Source organism: Trifolium pratense, linkage group LG2, assembly GCF_020283565.1.
Source record: "Trifolium pratense cultivar HEN17-A07 linkage group LG2, ARS_RC_1.1, whole genome shotgun sequence".
In the NCBI taxonomy this organism is placed as follows: domain Eukaryota; kingdom Viridiplantae; phylum Streptophyta; class Magnoliopsida; order Fabales; family Fabaceae; genus Trifolium; species Trifolium pratense.
In genome coordinates, this window is record NC_060060.1 from 27,518,835 (window position 1) to 27,539,433 (window position 20,599).

Genomic DNA, 20,599 nt, shown 5'->3' on the forward strand with positions numbered 1-20,599 from the left:
GAGCTTCTACTTGTGGTTAATCAAAATTGGCCACCGTTCTTGACCATTGCCTGTTACCAAAGATCAATAATATTGACCTTCATCTAGGTTTGTACTTAAGTAACGAACTCCGGTGCATGCATATGCTACTTAAGTAGCGGACTAAACTAGTACAAGGTTATGTGGTCTAAAATGTATCAGAAGGTTTGTATGGACGAAAATGCACCAAAACCTATATAAATAGGGGTGTTTTGTTTCATTTCTCATTATTCACAACTCAGAAAATTGAAGATTTCTGCAATAAAAAAAACACTTACCTAGCTGCAGTCTACTACAACAACGAAAAATCGAATCTTTTCAGGATTCACGTTGATGTTACATTGGCTAATGCTAATCTGAAGCACCAACTGAGCCATCTCAACGATCGTCTCCACTGCGATGATGAGAGAAGGGTGATTGTTGTTGAGTATCGTCGTCTGCCAGTATACTCAGATGAAAGCGTCTTGTTCACCAATATGAAACTTCAAAAACGACTACGATATGAGAACCATGTTGTCTATTCTCTCTCAGTACAGTACAAAGGAATCAATCCTGATTCGTTTGAGGAGCTTTGATGAAATCGTGGCATGCATGGTTAACCTTTGTATTAAATTTATATTTTTAATTTATGATCTTCATCCCAATGTAATATGTTGTTGTTTTTATCGAATATTTTTTATCGTAATTTTTTACTACTTTTAAAATATGTTCAGATGTCGTCCGCTACTTAAGTAGTGGACCATTCAGTGATAGGAAACTAAATTGTTAACAGAAAAGGCAGATCAAAATTGAAAGAAAAAAATACTATTCTCATTACAACTGGAAGCAAAATTCCGTTAAAATAGATTTATTACAACGCAAAGCAAATTTATTTTATAAATTAGACAAAAAAATTATATCAACTTACGCACTATGTCATGATCAACTGTTTTGACTTCAAAATTAATATAATAATAGGGACCGTGAATGAAATCTTCCTCCGAGAAAAATTAGACATCACACATTAGACAGAAAAATCACATCGAAATTAATTAAATTAACAATAATGGAGACGTATCAAACCAGATTCTTCATCGTCCTCTACAGGTTTGCACTTAGAAGGCCCATGTTTTGTTTTTGATCCTTCCGGCAGCCACTTAGCTACTACCACATACCAGTTTAGCAGCATGGGACAGTCCCATTTGTGCATGGAAATTCCCCTTTTGAGTAGCATTTGTTTCAATTAGTCATATTGTTTCCAATGTAGACACAAAAACTCTCTCGTTGATTACCATATCTCTGTCAACTATGGTGACTAAAGACACACCAGTGGGAGTAATATGACTAACTAACGACGGACTATGAGGTTACACATGAAATGACAAAAACTAAACAAACAAAAAAATTAAAGAAGACATAAGAAAATGAACAAGAGAAGGTGAGTGAGTAAACTGAGACAGGAGTGAGGCAAATGAGTGAGGAAGTGAGACTTTTTATAAAAAGTTTGTTGTCTTTCCGTTTAGGGGTGGATTCAGACATAAAATACTGGTGTGGTTAAAATTAAAGAAATAATATTGTTTAATGCAATATATTTGTATTTATAATGAAAACTGTCTATTAAAAAAAAAATTGTCTACTATCCATTTCTTGAAAATAAGCTAAAATTACAGCATTGTTAATCATCTTGAATTTTTATTTTTATTTTTTGGGGTTAGTTTAGGGGAAAATGTAAATTTTTTGTTGAACTGTTTATGGTTTTTTTTTAATCCGGTCAAATATTAAGCAGCAACTACCCTATACAGTATACACACTCCCTTATGTAAGATTTCTCTTTTTCCTTCCGTCTTTGGTTCTGTTCCTCTTTCTTTTCTTTCGTTTGACCCCTTGTGATTTTGCTGAGATGCTCTGGGACTGGTGGAGACCGGCTTGGATGGAAGTTTTTTTGATTTTGGGATTTTTGGGCTTTTTATGTCTGTGCTTTTTTGTGTCAGACTTTTTTCGTAGAACTGTTTATACTTTATATATTGTCACATGTGAAATTTTGTCTGAGCTCTATAATTGTTTTGGCTCCACCTCTGTTGTTAATTGTTTTAAAAACATTTCTTTCTATAAAAGTTACAAGATGATCATTTAACCACTGACGCTCATTTTGTTACATAGTTGACTTTTCGCAAACTTCATATTTGCAAAAGCACGTTTCACACTTGCATTTGCTACCGGCAAGATTAAAGCCAAATTCAAAAGCTTATAAACCATAACAAATGTGTTGCACTTATTTGTTTCCACAAATTTCGTACAAAGATCTAAATGTCCTTTTAACTTTGTTAATTTTAGGTCACATCAAACATCTCTAACTTTGTAAATTCTATTTTTTAGTGTATATATTTATATGTATATAAAAAATGTCCTTATATATGTATCCCCCTTGTTCTCCTTGGCCAATGTCATGCCATAGCGGCACAAGTGACCAATTAAAAATGGCCACTTGGTAGGTCTTTGATTGGTACGGAAGACGTGACTACCGACTGATCTGCTACTTAAATTAGGGGACGTCAGTTTCATTATTTCTTAGAATTTCTCATTTTAAAAAAATATGCTACTTAAATAGTGAAAGAGTAAAATCAAAAACTAGCAAGACACTAGAATGTTGACCGTAAAGTCAAGACATCGTAACAGCAAAAAACACAATAGACAATTTGAAAATAAACTCCAGGAAGTAAATAACACATAATATTTCTCAATGCAGTTCGTTGCAACGTCACATACTTTGGAGCCATTCAAGTCAGGAAAGAAATCCACTATAATAGTATTAATTTGAAGTCTTGTGTAAAAAAATTCCGGTTTACCACCTTTCGCACCTAATCACCACTCGTAATATTTCTATTGTTGTTTTTTTATATTGAAAAATAATTTTCTAAAAAATAGAACTGAAGATTTTATTAGCTGAGTCGCCTACTAGGTCGCTCTCTTTAAAACGTTTCGCGGTACCGCTTAAATTGTGCAAAGCAGACAATCAAATCGCTCCATCCCCAGGATAAAACAACATGTTCAACACAGAACTAGTCAATTACTGCACTGTAATGTCGGAGAAGGAACACCTTCTTGAATGGTTCAACAAAACCACTCGAAAAAATTGATATAACAATATCAATTTTAATGATACAACAATGTCAGTTCACAAAACGAATGAAACACAAGGAATTGATCTTCGATGAAGAAAACAAGAGAATAAATATTGGACGAGTTTTTAAGTTGTGGAATTTTTTTGTTGCTAAGTTGTTTGTATTTTTTTCGTGAGTGTTTTTCAAATGAAGAAGAAGAAGTGCTTGATATATCCAAACCAAACAAAACGGAACAGACAAGCAGACCAAGGAATTAACTCATATGATAATTGTGCGGAACATCAATAACACTGCAGAGCACAAAAAATTGTCTAGTAACTCAATCTGTGTACACTGTTTTTGTCCGGTACTCTTTATTTTACAAATCGAAGCACAAATATTTGACACAAATCTTTTATATTTTCTGCACCAATCTTCAGAAAATATATTTTTACCAAATGTATTTTGGAAATACAACTCAAATATATGGCAGCATTAACCTGACAAAGGAAGCTTCTAGAAACACATGGCTCTTGGAGCACAAGTTACGAAAATAAATCTTCAATAAAATCTTCAGAGATATCACGCAAAAATACATCTCTCAAAGAATGCAAAATACGATACAACACCTAATATAAGATGTCGTCCTCACGTGTAAAGACATATGGTCCAATAAAAATTGATCTAAAAATTTAATTTGTAAAATAAAAGACTAAAATTTCATTTTTTTTTTTTTTTTTTTTATAAAAAATAGTGAGGCCAAACATATATTTACCCATTCATAAAAAGCACACCCATTTATTTATTTAATACTTTTAGGGTCTTGTTAACATGTGCATATATGGCACATGATAAGGTATCTTAATATAGAAATTTAACATTTAATAATACAAGAAATTTAATGCTTGAAAAGTTAAAATGCACAAATTTTAAGGTATAATTTCTATTTTACTACCTTAATATGTGCCATATATGCACATGTTAACATTCTCCATACTTTTATTAGTATTTTAATTAGTATTTAGTTGGTCAAATATTTTAGCACGTAACCGTTTTTGGTCCTTGACGCGAATTCACATTTTCTGTCTCGTGTCTTGACACTTCCATTCCATTCCATTCTTCTCATTTCAATCACCAATAAAATAAACCTCAGTTTCACCACCACCGTCATTCCCGGTTTCGCCACCACTCTCCACCTCCCCGTCGCCATCACAAAACCTACCATAACCGTAATTCGTTATCCACATTAAATATACGAATCATTTCTCCGCCTTCTCCGATCATCAATCTCCGGTCGAACACTCAACAAGCTCCGTTTCCATGCCTCCTCTTCCATCCTCCATCTCGGCGAGATCCGAATCATCTCCACGCCACATCGTCAATCACAGTATCTCCAACGGTGGCGATTGCAGCCGTAGAAGTCATCAGCAACAGCAATTAGTGGTTCCGACGGCGATTGACGTTAGGATCAACGACCTGGTTGGGAATGGAATATCAGGAATACTACAGAAATGGGTGAACTATGGTAGAGGTTGGAGGCATCGTTGGTTCGTGCTGCAAGATGGTGTTCTCTCTTATTACAAGATTCATGGACCTGATAAGATCGTAATCAATCCTGAAACCGAGAAGGGATTCAAGGTTATTGGTGATGAATCGATGCGTATAATCTCTCGCAACCGCAATTCTCACCACTCTCAACATCAGCGAAAGGCTTTCGGTGAAATCCACCTCAAGGTTCCTCCCTTAATCGATGTTGTTTTCATTTTCTCATGTTCGTATTTTTTTTTTTATGTTGAATTTCATAACTAGTAATTGCTGTTTTAATTGATTAATTAATCAAAAAAAAAATGTTATCATGTATTTGAATTTGAATATATGAGTTATCTTAATTCTTAAGTTGTTGATTTTTTCTTCGTCTGTGTTTTGATTTCAATGTGCAATTAGCTATTAATGAAACATATGTGAATGTGAGATATACTAATATATGGCAATGGCATGATAATTGATCAAGCTCTGAAATTAGGGTTTTGTAATTTTATTTTCATATGATAATCCATGTTTATTATGTGTGTTATTTTTTACTGGAAGAAAGGTTTGACTGTAGGTTTCAACTATTCGCGAGAGCAGATCCGATGATAAACGGTTTTCCATATTCACTGGGACAAAGACATTGCACTTGAAAGCAGAAACTCGTGAAGATCGAGTGGCATGGTTGGAGGCCTTGCATGCAGTCAAAGATATGTTTCCTCGGATGTCTATCAGTGAGCTGATGGCTCCGGTGGACAATTTGGCCTTTTCAACTGAAAAGCTAAGGCATCGGCTTATGCAAGAAGGTGTTAGTGAGGCAGCCATCCAGGATAGTGAGCAAATTATGAGAAGTGAGTATGCAGCTCTACAAAACCAGCTTTTGCTGCTTAAGCAAAAGCAGTTGGCACTAATTGACAATTTACGCCATTTGGAGGTACATTTAATGAAACGTAGAACACATCACGCCAATCAAACTGCCAAATTTTGTTAGATTTCTTCTCCGAGGATTCCCGTCTTTCTTAATATCATTTAAATTTATCAGTTAGAAGGGGAAGGATTGTGTCCTTTTTATTTTCGTTTAAAAGAAAGTAGAGAATCATGTATTAGCATGTACATGTGTCAATTGTATAGTTTTCCCCGGTTTTTAGCTGTACTTTTGTGTGTTCGCAATTAAAAGCCAAAATCTAATGGCCTTAATTAATAATATTCTGTATTCTTTGGTAAATTTTCCCCCTTTACTTTCCGATTGGTTTTAGCAAACAGTTAGATCCATATCCTTTTTAAAGAATCACTGTACTAATTAAATGCTTCAAATAGGGCTTTGGTGAAATAAATTTTAAATCAGAAAAAATGAAGCTCTAGTTATAGTGTGCTTCAAATAAGTCTAAATGATCTTTTTATTTTCGGTTAATCCTTATGATGATTTTTGAATTTAAAACTAGTAGTAGAATACTTTTTTGAACTTTTTCCTTCAACTTATTATTCACAAGTTCAATTGAATTCTCTTTTTATAAGTTTATATTTGTATAAGGTTGAAAAGAGACACTATTGAGATATATTTATGGGTGTTGTTTGTTTATCTTTCTGAAGAAGTCTTTCGCCAATTGAAGGTCATGCACAGGAGCAACAGATTGATTAAATAATACTATGCCTAAATTTGAATTATCTTATATTACTTTATCCAATAATTTCTCACGCTTTCATAAATATTTGGGTCGATATCTCATTATTCATTAGTATTTCGCAAATGAACTTTTCCCTACAGTGCTGACTGCATCAAATTGCTGTCTTGATATTTCTTTTTAAGCAAGAAATGGTGGTCCCTCTAATTAAAATTCTTGGATTGGTTTTTGTTTGATCTATTTTTTTATTGCTTCTTTCTTTATATTTATTGACTTATTGATTAAGATTTAAGGCTAATATTTTGTTTTCCTTGTTTTCAAAATAAAAAATATATTTTGTTTTTCTGATGTAGTAATAAAATTTATTTGTACTTAATCATTGTAGACAGAGAAGGTTGACCTGGAAAATACTGTTGTTGATGAGAGCCAAAGAAAATGGAATGATCAAGAGGCTTCTTCCACAATGAGGCAGGAAAAGTTTGGTGGTATGTTTTTGAATATTCAGCCATTCATAATTTTAAGAACTTTTAGTTGCTCGGTTTTGGTTTTGCATATGCATTTTCTTAAAAAACTTGAAATACTTTCATGCCAGCTATTATATTTGTTGCACTGATTTTCTATGTACTGTTTCCCTTTTCAATTTTTGATCCAGAAATTGGTGCAAGTGGGTCTGACGATGATAATGAGAGAAATGACGTAGCAGAGGAAGAAACAGATGATGATGATGATGATGCCGCCTTTTTTGACACACGTGATTTTATATCATCATCCAGTTCTATTAAAAGTAAGACTTCATCCTTTTCTTCAGATGATGAAGGAATCTCTGTAGTTGGATCCGAGGGGGATATAGATCCTTCTATTAGATCTGTCGGGACCAACTACCCTCACGTTAAGCGACGTAATAAATTGCCTGAACCTGTTGAAAAAGAGAAAGGTGTCAGTCTTTGGTCATTGATTAAGGATAATATTGGGAAGGATCTAACTAAAGTATGCCTCCCTGTTTATTTTAATGAACCTCTCTCCTCTCTTCAAAAATGCTGTGAAGAAATGGAGTACTCATATCTCCTTGACCGAGCTTATGAATGGGGAAGAAGAGTAAGTCTGGATTTGGTACCCAAGTTTCACAATGTTTATACTTGTTGTTAGCTCTTCAGTGTATTGCTGGGAACCATGATTCAACTCTTTAAAACCATTGATGATGTCATGCAGGGCAATACGCTTATGAGGATTCTCAATGTTGCTGCTTTTGCTGTATCTGCCTATGCTTCAACTGATGGGAGAATTTGCAAACCCTTTAATCCATTACTGGGGGAGACATATGAGGCTGACTTTCCAGATAAAGGCTTTCATTTCATCTCAGAGAAGGTCTAATCTTAGTCTACACAATGATATCATTAATACATGATTTTTCGTTATGAATAATTTGATTGTATATATGTTGACAATATACTATTCAACACCTTAGAACAATATATGTTAACAATCCATGAAAGTTTCACATTGTTCTTATGGGGAGTAGAGGTTGCCATGTTCTAAGGATAGGGAATGCCGTAAGCCTGGTTTAGCGTTATATTTATAGATGACCCGTAATTGATGGACCACCAGACAGAATTGAAAGGGTGTGAGAGCATATGTGACTGTTATTTGTGATTGTTATATGATATATGTAATGTATTCAAGTTTACTATTTGTTGAGATTCCCGTGTATAAGTAGTTATATATATTTGAGTTCCTTAGAACCTCTTGGTCCAGGATGAAAAGGGAACAGTTTTGAGGAAAACTCAAGTAGAAACCCAAATCTACCCAACTTAATTTGATGAATAGAAATTCATGTCGTTGCGTGCTTGAGATCTATAGAACCCTATCAAATACAATAGAATTTGATTTGTATCTAACAAGTGATATGATTGTTCCTACAACCACTATTTGCACTATGAATTAAAAATACTTATTTGTGCTTCCTCAGGTCAGTCACCACCCTATGATAGTTGCATGTCACTGTGAGGGTACAGGTTGGAAATTTTGGGCAGATAGCAACTTAAAGAGCAAATTTTGGGGGCGATCAATTCAACTCGATCCTGTTGGTATTTTGACATTAGAATTTGATGATGGTGAAGTATTTCAGTGGAGCAAGGTACATTTATGTCTTCCATTATTATGTGTTTTTAGGCCACAGAGAAAATTCTATACTAAGATTTGGTTCTAAACTGGAACTGTTCTTTCAGGTTACTACATCAATATACAATCTCATTTTGGGAAAGCTTTATTCTGATCATTATGGTACAATGCGCATTCAGGGAAACAGAGAATACTCATGTAAACTGAAATTCAAGGAACAATCTATAATTGATCGCAATCCTCACCAGGTGCTTTTATATGTTTTACAGATTCTGTCTTTTCAGAGGAATGTTTTTGCTACAATTTAACTTTTGTGTAATATAGTACTTGACATGGCATCCTTTATTGTATGCGATAGTTTCTTATTGCAGTTTGTCTGTCATTTCAGGTTCAAGGTATTGTTCATGACAGAAATGGGAAAACATTGGCTACCTTAATTGGAAAGTGGGATGACAGCATGTATTATGTTAATGGAGACTATGGTGGAAAGGGAAAAGGTTATGAATCGTTGTCAGAAGCCCATATACTATGGAAGCGGAGCAAGCCTCCCAAATTTCCTACTAGATATAACTTAACTCGTTTTGCTATCACATTAAATGAACTTACCCCAGGATTAAAGGTCTGTACTTTTTACTGATCCTTTACTTGTAGAGGTGTTTTTCATTGTCATTTTTTACCACATGAGAAAATTATTACTTCAGCACGGGAACCCATTGGCCATTTTTATAACATGACAGATCTATAAAGTATAAAATAATTTAAATTTAACAAGGACCAAGTAATGCTCTGTCGTCATATTGTTCATGTACCTGGAATTGGACATTGATTTTCAATTTTATTTGAGCATATAGGAAAAGCTGCCACCTACAGATTCTAGGTTAAGACCAGATCAGAGGTATTTGGAAAATGGGGAGTTTGAAAAGGCAAATTCAGAAAAACTACGGCTAGAGCAGCGACAACGGCAGGTAAATATTTAATTTTATGTTATGCATTTCATCTATTTGTGTTGTAAGTCAAAAAGCAAACGAAATAGGCGTGGGATTTAATAATTGGTACACTTCGATTCCATTCTACACGATTCTGTTTTGCTCACAGGCCAAACTCTGATCTGGTTACTCCCCTCTATATGTGAGAGAGGGGGAGTGACTAGGTTAATTAGAGATTCATATCATGTTAGAATTCCTCCGATCCTACTGGCATACAATGTCAATTACATTTAAAGACTAGAAACATATTAAGCACTGAGCCATTCCGGTAAGCAAGACCTGATTGTTTGACATTTTAATAGAAACATTTTTTATGAAGTGGTTCACAATGTGGTGTCATATCTACCCTCATTGGTTTGTATGAATTTTACATGCCATTCCAGGTAGACCAAGAAATGCTGGTCTTCATAGAAATAATGAAGTAGTAAATAGGAAATATGTAGTCCACTAAATAAGTTTATAGTCAGCTTTTGGTCTCTCTTTTTTGAGTGAGAAGGTTCCCTCTTTTTTAAGTGAGAAGGACCAATTGTCATCATTTTCACAAAGGAACCAAAGCTAACAAATTTTGTGTGGAGATGAAAACAATAATTACCCTATTCTGAATGACTAAAAACATCTCTAGGTCTTTGGTCAAAAAAACATCTCTAGGTCTTTTTCAATTTGCTGCGAAGTGCAAACACAGCAATTTTTTCTCTCAATTTAGTCATTAACATTGAGTACTCATGTGAAGAAAATATTAAGAGAAAAACTTCACAGAGGAACACTTTACCTTATCTTTGGATTGGATGCAGTCAGTAAGATAAGAGCCACCTGATCAAAATCGGTCCGTTCAAATTTTAAAGTCAGAATTTTTATACTTTACAAATTCAAAACTGCTTTAAAGTCGGAGCCATCTGATTTTGATCAAACGGCCCCGAACTACTGACTGCAGCTTGACTGCGCCTTACTCGACTGCACTGAATCCATTCCCGTAAGGTACCTTTGTGGGGGAGGAAATTGGAGTGATAAATATGCCAGTGGATTTCATATTATATTATGCATTGATACTGTAAATTTTAGACAAAGGTCCGATATATTATTTTGCTTGATTCAAAACTGTTTTTTTTTTTTTGGGATTCAGGCTAGGAAGATGCAAGAGAGCGGTTGGGAACCACGATGGTTTGCTAGGGATAAAACAAGCGGTACCTACCGCTACATAGGAGGATATTGGGAGGCCCGACAACAAAGAAGTTGGAACTCCTGTCCTGATATTTTTGGTCATATTCCGTCTGATCATCGTTTAGAAGGTTAAATTACATTATAGTAGTTTGGTTAAATTACATTATAGTAGTTTTTTTTTTAAAAGAAAATATTCCTCCAATTTTTATTTTTTAACTGATGGGTATATATATGACTGTGATCGCAGTTATGGTACCCCAATGAAATTCTTTTTTTTTTTTTTTTGATAAGCCCCCAATGAAATTCATGATAGTATATAAATTGAAAATATGAGCTGGTATATAATAATAATAATGTAATTCTTTTTCCATTCCATGTTTCATCGTATATCATTTTTTGTTATTTTTATTTTTTTGATGAAAAGAGGAAATCAATGTTTTTGTTATTAACAGCCAAAAAGAGTTTCTCCTTATGACAATAAAAACTAAGTATCTCGTAAAAAAAAACCTACGTTCAGCTTCAAATATTTGGATTTCTTATTTTCATTTCTACAATTAATCTCTAAACATAATGTCAAATCACACATACCATTGTTACCCAGAAAATCCAACTTACCATTAAATATTTAATTAACAAGCATTGACAATATAAAATAATTACTATACACATGAAACTAATCACTGGTATTAGGAAGTGATATTATGTAAAATCTAAGTAGTGAGATTTGATTGGATGTCTTTGTAAACAAAAGTTTACACTGTAAAACCATCACTAATTTAATTTATATGTAAAATTAAAAGGTTGCTTTTTTGTTTTGACTATACAAAAAAAAAAAGGAATATATTTTTAATTCTTTCATTTCATTTTTAAATGAAATGATCAGGTGAAAACAAACTGCGGAGGGTGTGATCTCTATTCGCTTCGCGGTTGTTTTGCATTTTGCGTCTCACTTTAAGAAAGTTCATGTGGATTGGCCTGCAGTGGATAATTTGATGTTCAGATAGTTGCAGTCGTCGGAGGTGGGTGACTTAATTAAACGTTCTCGTTGGCGGAGGTGAAGGCAGCCGTGTGGGACTGTGACAACTATAAGAGTCCGGGTCCTGATAGTATTAATTTTTGCTTCATCAAGGATTTTTGGGCTGAGGTGTGCAAGGTGATGTCATGCGCTTTATTTCGGAATTCCACCGTAATGGAAGATTGGCTAAGGGTATTAATGCCACTTTTATTGCGCTGATTCCCAAAGTTGACAACCCTCGACGGTTGAATGACTTTCGGTCTAGTTCGCTCGTGGGTAGCCTCTATAAGATTTTGGCTAAGGTTTTAGCGAATCAGCTGCGTCTTGTGATAGGTAGTGTGATCTCTGAATCTCATACTGCGTATGTAAAGGGTAGGCAGATCCTTGATGAAATCCTATCACGAATGAGGTGGTGGATGAGGCGCGTAAGTCTAAGAAGGAGTTGATGCTTTTTAAGGTTGATTTTGAAAAGGCCTATGACTCGGTGGATTGGGGTTATTTGGACGCTGTTATGGGGAAAATGGGTTTTCCAACCCTTTGGAGGAAATGGATTAAGGAATGCATTTGTACGGCTACAGCGTCTGTTCTGGTCAATGGGAGTCCAACTGATAAATTTCCCCTTGAGCGAGGTTTAAGACAAGGGGATCCATTATGCCTTTTTCTCTTTCTGTTGGCTGCAGAGGACTTACACGTGTTGATGGAGGCCATGGTGGATTATAACTTGTTCACGGGGTATAGCGTAGGTAACATAGCCCCAGTGTCTGTTTCGCATCTTCGGTTTGCCGATGATATGCTCTTAATGGGAACTAAAAGCTGGGTGAATGTTCGTGCTTTACGGGTTGTTCTTGTGCTGTTTGAGACTATGTCGGGTTTGAAGGTTAACTTACTACTTGGTTGGGCGAGGCGGCTTCAGCTTTGAGCTGTAGAGTGGGAAAGATTCATTTCCTTTATTTGGGTCTTCCTATTGGGGTGATTCGAGGCGTTTGAGTTTTTGGAAAACGGTTTTGGCTCGTTTAAAAAATTGTTTATCTGGATGGAAGAGTCGATTCCTTTCCTTTGGTGGTCGTCCGGTTCTTCTCAAGTCTGTGTTAACCTCTTTATCTGTCTATGCTATTTCCTTCTTCAAAGCTCCCCCAGGTACTATCTCTTCTATTGAATCTATTTTAATTAAATTTTTTGGGGGAAGGAGTGAGGACTTTAGAAAGATTTCTTGGATAAATTGGAAAACTATTTGCTTACGAAAGGAGTATGGGGGTTAGGCGGTTGAGGGAGTTTAACTTGGCTTTGTTAGGCAAGTGGTGTTGGAGGATGTTGGTGGATAGAGAGGGTATGTGGTTTCGAGTGTTGACAGCTAGATATGGGGTAGAGAGAGGTAGATTGTGAGAGGGTGGTTTGAGAGGGTCAGCGTGGTGGAGGGAGTTAGGGCGTATTCGGGACGGTGGCGGTGATGTAGGGGGAGGGTGGTTCAGGGAGCAGATTTCGAAAAGGGTGGAGGATGTGTCTGACACTTTCTTTTGGACTGATCCGTGTGTGGATAGGACCCCTTTGTGTGAGCGGTTTGGGAGGTTGTTTGACTTGGCAGGGAACAAATCGGCTTTAGTAGCTGAGATGTACTCTTTAGGGTGGGGTGCCGGTGGAGGGGCGTAGGTGTGGCGGCGTCAGTTGAGGGCATGGGAGGAGGAGATGTTGGGGGAGTGTCAGATTTTACTTTTTCATCTCTCCTTGCAGGATCATACTCCAAATATGTGGCAGTGGCAGCCGAATTTGGATGCAGGTTATACGGTCTGTGGTGCATATCAGTTATTGATGGCTCAGGACACGCGGTTACTTTGGATGCTGCGACAGACCTTATTTGGCACTCACAGGTTCCTTTGAAGGTTACCATTTTCGTGTGGCAACTCTTGCGGGATGTTACCTACCAAAGCAAACCTGGTATCTCAAGGCATTTTATCTCAGGAGGCTCATTACTGTGTTTCTGGATGTGGAGTAGTTGAGTCGACTCAACATGTGTTTCTAGTGTGCAGCACCTTTGGTTCTCTTTGGTCTCTTGTCGGCTCGTGGATTGGCTCCTCTTTGGTGATTGCTCAGACTATTCCGGATCATTTTGTTCAGTTTACTAGTTCAGCTGGGGGTTCTCATGCACGACGCTCTTTCATGCAGCTCATATGGCTGGCTTGCGTGTGGGTTGTGTGGACTGAACGAAACCATAGATTGTTTACAGGCTCGACAACTTCAGTACATCAGATGTTGGACAAGATCAAGTCTTTCTCTTATAGGTGGTTGAAAGCGACGAGTAGTACTTTAACTTTGAACTGCCATATGTGGTGGTCTAGTCCGTTGCTTTGTTTGGGCCTTGTATAGATTTCGTTTCTGATTTTGTTATTTGTATTCTGAACTCTCTTGTAACTTTATAGTCTATTTTGGCACGCCTTGTGTTGATGAGATCATTTTTTCTATATATGCATATCTCATTATGGCTTGTTCAAAAAAAAAACAAAGCTTCCCGCCTCTAATTGACATATACACAAAAGCTTTACAAAATCAAATGAGATTCTAAAATGTCATTAAAATAATATGATATTGATATAACAAAAAGCAATGAACCGGGGGAGAGAATCCTCTCTAGTGGACTTTTCTGTTCAGTCAAATTACAACCTCACCTCCTACATGGAGAGAATCCAGTCCCATGAACCGAGAGGGGAGGAGATTTTCTCCTGTTGAATTTGTCTCCTATAAAATTTCAATCCTCCATTTTTTTTTGGGGGAAGGGATTCTCTCCCTTATTGGAAAATATCCGGTGAGATCTCCAACTTTAATTGATTTTTTAATAATAAAAATTTTTTGGGTCAAAATGAATGAATGAGTGTGATTGCACAAGAAGATAATGTGACTGGAGACAACCTCCACCCTTTTTTTGGTAGTACTCTTTAATGATTAAAAATAATAAAATAAAAGGCAATCATCAACACTTTATTCTCTCCCATAAGATTGTCACCGGAGATAATTCATTTCCGAATGGGAAACCTGATATCTAACAAAGCATACATTGGTTGAATAACAAATATTGTGATTAAAAATTTTACCAGAACATTTGACCAATTTAAGTGGCACATTGTCAACTTTCAATTTAAAAACAATGGCTATTTGATAAAAATATTGATAAAGATAGGGGACTTATTTGATGGTAAGTTAAAATGGCAGTGACTATTTTAACAATATTAACAAGTGAAACAGATTTTCACGGAGAGATCAAATTGAGAAACTTTATATTGAGATTAAGTTGAGATATTAAAAGAGTTTGTGCCTATTTGAGAGCGAATTACAGACGTATGGACCACTTTGGTGGTTTATTCTTTTTTTGAAAGTGAATTTTCTGTAGTCAATAAAATCATGCATTTACACATTTGAGATATTGAAGAAAAACATATTATTACTTTTATTTTATAATTTAAAATGCCAAGATTAAATTTGAATCTTTCGAACGACTATCAATATTTTGAAAGCGTGAATTCATTATTCGTTGACCCAAACTAGGTCGTACTCGTACCTTTTCTTTTTCAGTTTTTTTGGGTAAGTCTTGAACGTAAGAATCACATCACATCAGGTTGCTGAAGAAGAGAAGATGATGTATCAGTATCTCCAAGTTCCAGACTTGATGTTTCAAATCGACATCTACTTTTTACCAAATCCAAAGCCCAAATCTGTCATATGGACAACTCCATACATAACTCACAGACCTAATCTCGAATCCCATCAAAGCACCAGCCATTATGGTTCCCAATTCTCCTTCTCATAGGGATGCATGCATGGATCACAAGGAACTTGAATTTTAGTACTACAAATTTGAAAAGGAATGAGATTCTTGTGTTTCTTTTTGTCCTATCAGAGTCTTGTCAATTCCATAATAGGAAGAATATGCAGGGTAGGTGGGATATACACAAGTAGCCCCAAATCTAGTTTCATCCAGTCCAGGCATGAGGCATCCACCATTAATTAAAAATAATGTTAAAGAAAAATAGTAGAAGACATTAAGGTGAAATAATTATGAGTCTTGCAAAGTTTGTAAATTTTGATTTGTGTATATAAAATAAAGAGAATTTAATTTTTGTATACCTATTGTTATAATTTATTTATTTTTAGGATTTTGCTTGTGCGGTGGCGGAACTATTTATGGGCTCGGGATGGCTACGATCCGCCACAAATTTTATATTTTTAAGATGTTCACATTTATTACATGTTGCCATGTAGCTTAGTGGAAGAGTTGAGCTATTATAGGGTTTGGGGTTCATCTCTTCCTTTTTGTACTTTAATTTTTATTTGCATTTTTTAAAAAAGAAAATGCCATAATAAAGTTGTTATAAGCATGACTCAAATATCGGAAACATAGTTGTGATTTGTGAACAGGAACAAAGTAGTCCCCAGAGGCGGAGCGCGAACCTGCGCATCAATGACCACTTGAAACAACCGCAAAAGAGGTTAATGGTGGTGGATATAGGAAAAATTACATCAAATATCTTTTATCTTATTTATTTGCGTGATTTTTTTAATTTTGAAAATTATTTTTCGATAGTTGTTAAAATTTATAATAATTTTAATCTGGTTTATGGTGGGCCACTTTTGATGACATTCCATGTAGTAATCACTTTGTATATTGTCATTTTCTTTATTCCACTGTCGCTATATCTGGTGCTGATCTTACATAATTTTTTCTTTCATCCTATGTGGAAGTTGACAAGTTACTTCGATTTATTTAAGAAAAATCTAGAAGTGGTGGTGTTCATGTTGTGATGAATTTTGAGCACAAGAAATAACCGAGGTTTTCTCAAGCAAAATCTGGGACCTTTGCTTGCTTCAATCTACACTTGAAAATTTTCAATGCAGTTCCATGAAATTTCACTCTCCTAAAACCTGTCTATTTGTTATCCTTCTTTCCTAAGGTATGATTCAAAGCAGAATCAGTCTATTATATTTCTGCCACATACATCCTGGACATGTCCTGATCATGCTTAGTTTTATTGGGGGACCACTTCTTTCTGTTCATTTTCATTCATGTATAATGAATGCTGCATATAGGTTTTAGTTGTTACATAATTTATATGATGATGATCAATTGATCATTTTTTGAAACATGATGTTTCTGGATATAAAACATTATGTCGAGCAATTTATCATAGTCTACTCTACTCGTCAGACAAGGACCTAGACCTGTTTCTTTCGTTTGTACTTGACAGGATTACACATTTTGAAGGCAATGTATGTATAGTGAGTTTGTAGAGCTAAGAAATCAAGTCATCTTAAGTGAGTTTGCATAAGATAAGGAATTATAAGATTTTGCTTGCTAAAAATAGTAGAGAACTAATGGTTTATAGTTAATGGTTGATAACCTATAACTTATAGCTGATAAACTAATATATGTTACATTTTTTATAAGATTAACGGTTCAACGACCGATAAATGTAAAATAATATTTTTTTTATGTAATAGAAAAAAAAAACAACTATAAATTAAGTCCGGGGGAAAATCCCAATTGAGTTTACTAGAGGGTAGGTAGAAAGAGGGGTTGGGCATTGTCTCCAAGAGATCACATCTTCCTCTAATCATGCTTCATTGCTCCATATGTTTAGCTAACGAGTCCGCACCACTATTATCTTCCTTCAAGGAATTAGATAACATAAAATATATATTAAATTTATATTTAAGATAATAATTTAAATTTATTACTTTTTTTGGTTACAATTTAAATTTATTACTGAAATATATCTTTTATATATAATTATATTATTATTATTATTATTAAATTTTTTATTATATGCTCAAATTTTATTTTAAAATTATATTTACTATTAATTTTTTCTTTACTTTTTTTTCGGTTTTCACCCTCTAGTTCCTAGGGGAAGGGGGTCCTAATAGTTCAGAGTTCGGGGCGAGTTCTGACATCAAGTGGTTCCAGTCCTCTCCCAAATGCAATTGTGGGGATCGAACTGTGGTCCTCCCTACCAAGTTCAGCGCCAATCACCAATAAACCAACTAATGGTTTCTTTACTTTTAATATAAGTATATCTTTCATTTCAAAGTATACATACACATTAACCAACTTATAATTCACTTGAAAAGAATAAAAGAAAGAAAGGAAATCGGTTCCCTCACTCCTTCCTCTCACTCATCATGAGCATCCTCTCTACAAAACTCAAACCCACTCTTCACTCAAGTCTCACTTTCACATAAACCTTAATCTTGTTTATTCTAAGACCTAATGGGATGCTAGAAACAAGGTAACTCATTGTAACTCCCTCTTCCCCACTCACAAGAATCCAATTTCATATATATTTTCATGGCTAATTTGTGCATTTGAATTTTCCTCACTTGTAAGTGTTGGGTATAGGGATTGAAGATTTGAAGTGATAAGTTGAATATTGGAGTCTTCGAGGAAATAGAAGAAATTGTAAAGGAGCTTCAAGAATCAAGACCATTACACCAATTCCTTGGTTATTCCAATAAAAATGTGAGTTCCTAAGGGTTATTAAGCAGGGTCATTTCCGACTATTTTGACGCTCTAGTCGAATATTAAAAATGATCCCTATTAAAAACATAAGATAAATAAATAAATAAATTATTTTCTATTTAAATTGTAAATAACATAAAAAAAACACATAAAAAGTAACTATCATCGTATATAAAATCAAAATGAGACATCATAATAATCGATGATTAAAATGGCTAGAAATAAAATCATGTCAAAAAAAAGACATTGTTGGAATTTGAATTAAGGAACGCGTTTCTTGACAGATAGTTTCTTACAAAATATTCCTCAGTAACGGATGATTTTTGCGAGGAATCCAATTTCCTCGGTAATATTCATAGGAAACAAACCAAAGTGTATTTCTATAAAAAAAAATAAAAAATAAATAGTAAAATTCCAATATGATGGATACAGATTAAATTTGGAATATTATTCAAAATGATAAGGAAAAATTAGTAAATTGGTAGTAATAAATTTCATTACATTAGAAGTAGAAGTGAATTTAGCACTTTTACATTTGATTGATCAATGGGAATTGCAAATAGTGCTCATGCTATAAACCCTAGCGGAACATTTTGAATCATTATCTCACTACTTATTCTCTATTGACCTCCCCTAAATTTTATTTAAATGTCAACAACACCCCCTCTAATTTCCTAAAACTACCGTTCCAATATAAAGAGATAGTGCCATGCAGTTGTACATTTTCTCATTCGCTTTGTGCAGTGCCATGCATGGTGCTGCAAATCACCAATCATGGATATTAATGCAAGAAATTTATTGTCTTTATGCAAAGTTTAATTCCTCTAATATTTGTACCTTTCGTTAGAAAATCAATTTTGAGTACTTTTTATTTTATTTTAATAGTACTACTGTCATAGGTCCCAAATTGACCTCAACTTAATTCATGGAATTGTCTAGATTAATTGATTAAAGTAAGAAAATTAGCGTCAAATATCTTAAGTGTGTTTAAATTGTTTCTTTTTGTTGTTTCTGGAGTAATAAGGGAGATTAGTGTTTATTAAAATTTAGAGGAGTGTTTGTGCTATTTAAGAAAAATTTAGGGGAGGTGATTAATGTAATTTCGTCTAAATATGATTTATTGTAATTTTTTTTTTTTTGAAAAGGCCAAAGGATTTTAGTAGTTAGACCTAACCCATCTCTATAAAAATGACTTGTATATATGGTGATGACTATTTCTATTTATAAACTCATATGCACATGTAATAATTTTTAACAATAAAAAAATTAGATTTCTTAAAAAATTAAGTCAATCTTATCATTCGCTAGCTTATGTTGATCAGTTTCAACGATTATTAAAATATATTCTAAGCAAGGGTTTCCTATTATCAAATGAATTTAGTCTTGACATATAGTAAGTATATAAAGTTTTACACTGAATCAATTTCCGTTGGCAAAAGCTATACACAATTAAATCACACAATGCATATATACTAAATATAAACAATAGTAAGTTCTTAGTTGAAAATGAGATTTCTAATTAGTGGTTAAGAATGGAGGAAAGCTACTCCTAGACATCATATAAAAAATATTATCATGTTCTTGCTTATGTTGATCAATGTTGAACAATCATTAAAAATCCAACTATATATAAGGGCGACCTATATATTAATGTTTATCGAATTAGTTTAATATCAATAAATTGTTAGTGTAAAAAGTTTACGCTGAATATGTCTCTGTAGGCAAAATTACAGGCCATTAAAACACAATACATATAAATATAAAAAAATTGTAATTGAAAATGAGATTTCTAAATAGTGGTTAAGAATGGAGGAAAGCTACCCTTAAACATCATATAAACAATATTATCATGTGCTTGCTTTAACAATGATTAAAATTCCCGTGAAAGGGCAACCTTTAGGCTCTGCTTGAATAGTTTAGAACGATCGGAGCGGAATAGAGTGAAATAAATTATTTATTTTATTGTTTAGATATTTTACGATGAAATCGAATAAAATTATTATTCTATTGTTTGGACATTAAATGATGGAACGAAACAACATTTCTTATTTTTTTTTACCCTTGTCAAACACCATTATAATACGAATATTTTTAAAAAATGAAACAAAAGAAATGTTAGCATTTTATCAATATTAATATAGAATATAGATCAATGCAAAATTGTAAGTTTTTTTTTATGGGAAATATAATATTATATAAACTAAAATAAGACAAGAAATAGTCCAGAGTACAAAAGATACCAGAAGTACACCAAACAGAAAACTAGTACCTAAAAATAAAAGTCAAAAGTACACCAGAAAGTCAGAACACCTCAACCACGAGAAAACTCGACTCTCCCTGAAGAAAAGAAAGAAACAACCACAAAAGCAAGACAGACCCAACAGTGCCTCAACCTCAACCAGGATCATTGGGGTTTTGCTTCACACCCTAACAAACTCTAACGGTTCTAGCACAAAATAGGGTGCATCCCACACTCATAGAGGGATTTTAACCCATAAACCATTTTCATTATAAAATTTTACCCTATCAACTAAATACTCGATAAAAAAAAGTTCTCTTCAAAAAAATTACAT

General features: G+C 34.2%; 2 protein-coding genes across 3 annotated transcripts; both read left to right on the plus strand.

The window, feature by feature from the left end:
• Positions 1–4,145: 4,145 nt before the first annotated feature.
• On the plus strand, positions 4,146–13,980 carry LOC123907863 (oxysterol-binding protein-related protein 1C-like). 2 transcript variants are annotated; one of them, XM_045958282.1, is made up of 11 exons: positions 4,146–4,832; positions 5,203–5,559; positions 6,633–6,732; positions 6,900–7,342; positions 7,457–7,612; positions 8,214–8,381; positions 8,473–8,613; positions 8,754–8,984; positions 9,217–9,330; positions 10,472–10,637; positions 11,393–13,980. In XM_045958282.1, exons 1-11 carry the CDS (start codon positions 4,419–4,421, stop codon positions 11,416–11,418), a joined length of 2,316 nt encoding a protein of 771 aa, XP_045814238.1. In that variant the 5' UTR covers positions 4,146–4,418; the 3' UTR covers positions 11,419–13,980. The 2 variants fall into 2 exon arrangements, with proteins under 2 accessions (XP_045814238.1, XP_045814239.1); XM_045958283.1 differs by having other exon boundaries at positions 4,824–4,832; positions 5,226–5,559; positions 11,393–11,517.
• LOC123904488 (secreted RxLR effector protein 78-like) lies at positions 11,970–12,443 on the plus strand. Its single transcript, XM_045954149.1, has one exon. The coding sequence runs from the start codon at positions 11,970–11,972 to the stop codon at positions 12,441–12,443; it is 474 nt and encodes a 157-aa protein (XP_045810105.1).
• Positions 13,981–20,599: the final 6,619 nt, after the last annotated feature.